The sequence below is a fragment of the Gavialis gangeticus genome, unplaced genomic scaffold, assembly GCF_001723915.1.
Source record: "Gavialis gangeticus isolate Ggan-Ray unplaced genomic scaffold, GavGan_comp1, whole genome shotgun sequence".
NCBI lineage: Eukaryota > Metazoa > Chordata > Crocodylia > Gavialidae > Gavialis > Gavialis gangeticus.
Genome location: NW_017728979.1, coordinates 74,569 through 78,152, shown reverse-complemented (window position 1 = coordinate 78,152; position 3,584 = coordinate 74,569). Strand labels below are relative to the sequence as shown.

General features: G+C 48.7%; 1 protein-coding gene across 2 annotated transcripts in view; it reads left to right on the top strand.

The window, feature by feature from the left end:
- Positions 1-3,584, top strand: part of NCAPH (non-SMC condensin I complex subunit H) — a 34,923-nt gene that overhangs the window by 15,129 nt on the left and 16,210 nt on the right. For both annotated transcript variants that reach the window (XM_019508312.1, XM_019508304.1), the window contains exon 10: positions 1,290-1,438. In XM_019508312.1, the coding sequence (XP_019363857.1) occupies positions 1,290-1,438 (149 nt within the window). The remainder of the gene's footprint in view (positions 1-1,289; positions 1,439-3,584) is intronic.

The window sequence follows — 3,584 nt, the reverse complement described above, 5'->3', positions numbered from 1 at the left end:
CCAAATCTGGCCTTGGTCTAACCCTGAGTGGAGGGGCAAGACCTTCTGGCTTTAAGTCTCAGCAGAAGCATTGGCACAGCCCAGTCATCCCCAGCTTGGGCTGCAACCAACACTTGGTGTCTCTGAGGTAAGCTTAAGGTCTCTGATGCATGCAGCAACAGGATTGTGGGGGCAGAATCCCCTTTGGTCCCATGTGGCAACCAGCAAAGCCCAAAATACTGGAAAAACCCTATAGTGGAGCATAAGCATAGCTACATCTAGCTGGGGCCTTTCCAACGTTCTTGAACACCTCTGGTGAAGGAGAGTCCACAACTCCCCAGGGCATCTATTCCACTCCCTCACTGCTCTAATGGAAAAGAAGCTTTTTCTGAGATCTAATCTAAATCTTTTGCTGCCACTTCTAGCCATTGGTCCATGTCCTCCTCTGCAGCAAGAGAGGGGTTTTTTCCCCCCCCCTCTTCTTTATGGCAGTCCTTCAAGTCTTTGAAGACTGCTATCATGTCTTCTCAACTGCCTTGTCTGCAAGCTGAACATACCTAGCTCCTTCATACTCTCCTTGTATGACTTGCCTTCCAAGCCCTTGATCCTCTGCCACCTGCCCCTGGACACTCTCCAACTGCTCCATGTCCTCTTTAAAATGTGGAGCCCAGAACTATGCACAGTACTGCAGGTGAGGCCCTAACCAGGGCAGACTAGAGGCATGTTTAGTTACCTCCCATGACTTGCATCAGTAGAAACATTAGGTACATCTGAAAACTGCATTGGCCTCTTATGCAGCTGTGTTGCACTTCAGACTCCTACCAGGTCTGGTCTGCCAAGGCTCCCATATCCTTCTCCATAGAGCTGCCATCCAACCGCTGTCACCCAATTTGTTTTGAGGGTTTTGATTATTCTTCCCACAGTGCAGCACCTTGTTTTATCAGCATTGAACTTCATCCTATCAGCTCCAGCCCAGTTTTCTAACCTGTCAATCCTTCTGAACTGTGCTCCCATCCTCTAACATGTTCACAATCCTTTCCCATTTCAAGTTGTCTGTACGCTTGCTTGAAGTTTCTATGCTGGCATCCAGATCATTAATAAATCAACCCTCCAAAATTGGGGCATGTCTTAAGGGTTGTCTGTGCTAACACTTGGGAAGCCAGTGATGGGGAGGAGCAACCCATATCTGAATGAGATCTTGTCTGGCAGACATATGCTTGTCCTGCTGTCCCCTGCATTGGGCAGTGGTGTCTTTTGAATGGAGTGACTTGCCTGTATTCTAACTATATCAGCTTGCATTCTCTTTCCAGGAAGAACGTGATCCCTCTGGGTGAGGGAGACATCACCACCATGTGCCTCCAGCTCTCCGTGAAACCAGGGGAATACTCTTACTTCAGCCCCCAGATTATGTCAATGTGGGCTGGCCCAGAGCACTGGAGATTCAAACCTCACCATAAATGTACGTATGTTGATAGGAGGCCATTCAGACTATGGATCTGGGTCCGAGCTTATGCATCTGTGGAGGGCTGGCATCCTAGCCACTGAATGAGGAGTGTAGGCATAGGGCCTACATAGCATACATAGCATAGCATGCATTGCTCTCCAGTTAGGCTTCTAACCAGTGTGAGAACATGATGGCTCTTCTAGCTCCTCTTTCCCATGAAAAGGTTTCACAACTAGGGTGATTGTGGCAGAGTGGAGGTGATCTCTACTACATACAGTTCAATGTTAACCTTCCCTCAGCTGTTGATGAGACAGTAGCTTTTGGCTGAGGAACCCCTGAAGCAGTTGAGGGTGAGGTGAGCTCCTACCTGCTGTTTAGGGCCTCTTGATGAGGCTTATGGTACGATTCATAGATTGTTAGGGGCTGGAAGGGACCTCGCAGATCATCTGGTCCAGCTCCCCGGCTTTAGGCAGGAAGACAGTTGGGGTTAGGTGACCCTGGCAAGAGACTTAGGCAGTCACCCTCTTGAAAACCTCCAGGGTAGGTGACTGCACCACCTCTGGAGGGAGTCTATTCTGCAGTCTGGACACCCTGATTGTGAAGGAGTTTTCTGGTATTAAGCCTGAAGTAGCCTTCCAGGAGTTTGTATCCGTTGGTCCTGGTCTTCCCCAGGGATGCCCTAGTGAACAGGTGTTCACTGAGCTCCTGATGCACTCCTCTGATATAGCAGTAAGCCACTATCAAGTCCCCTCTCAACCTTCTTTTTAGGCTAAAGAGCCCCAGGTCCCTCAGCCTTTTCTCATATCACTTGCCTTGCAAGTCTCTGATCATATGGGTGGCTCTTTGGATCCTCTCAAGTTTTTCCATGTCCTTATTGAAGTGTGCTGCCCAGAACTGGATGCAGTACTCCAACTGCAGTCTCACCAGTGTTGAGTATAACTGGAGTATCACTTCCTTAGTTTTACACAAGATGCATCGGTTGATGCATGCCAGCATGTTGTTTGCTCAGCTGACCACTGCCTCGCACTGATGGCTCATTCATGCGATGGTCAGTCATTATCCCTAAGTTCCTTTTGGCTGTGGTGCAAGTCAAGCTATCACCACCAAGCCTGTATGTATGCTAAGGGTTGTTTGTCCCCAGGTGGAGCACATTATACTTGGAAGTGTTAAACTTCATCTGGTTCTGGTCTGCCCAACTCTCAAGCTTGGCCAGGTCCACCTGTATCTGCATCCTATCTTCTGACATGACAACGCTGCCTCCATAACTTGGTGTCATCCGCGAACTTGGCCAGCAAGCTTTTCACTCCCCCATCCAAATCGTTGATAAAGATGTTGAAAAGCACCGGTCCAAGCACAGACCCCTGAGGGACACTGGCCGCTTTGCACCAGGATGACATAGATCAGTTCCAGAGAACTCTCTGGTCCTACCCTGTAGTCAGTTTCCCACCCACTGAACCGTCAAGCAGCTGAGCCCACAATCTTCCAGTTTTTCCCACAAGGGTATCGTGGGATACTATATCAAACGTCTTTTGGAAGTCTAGGTGTATATCATCTACTTAGTCTCCCATGTCCAGGTGGCGAGAGACTTTGGTCATAGGAGATGAGATTGGTAAGACAAGACCTACCTGTGACAAAGTCATGCTAGCTGTCGTTCAGAATCTTACCTTCTGCAAGCATATCGCAGAAGGTAAGATTCTGAAAGACACACAGATTCTTTTATGAGATTTTTCTAGGATTTTCCCTGGGATGGAGGTTAGGCTCATTGGCCTATAGTTGCCTGGGTGCTCCCTCTTCCCCTTCTTGAAGATGGGCACAATGTTGGCCTTCTTCCAGTCCTTGGGGATTTTCCCTGTGTGCCACGAATTCTGAAAGAGCTTTGCCAGGGGTTCTGCAGTGACCTTAGCCAGCTCCTTTAGCACGCTCAGCTGAAGTCCACCTGGCCCTGCTGACTTATAAACTTTTCTAGTTGGTATTGCATCTACAGTAGGGAGGCTGTCAGTCCTGGCATTTCCCCTATAAGTCTTATCTCTCTTGACTTTTTCCCCTTGATCCGGTGAAATACCGCAGCAAAGTGGGCGTTCAGGAGTTCAGTTTTTTTTTCCCTGAATGTCGGTTATTAGCTGTCCCGAGGTGTTAAGCAGGGGTCCCACAATTCCATTTG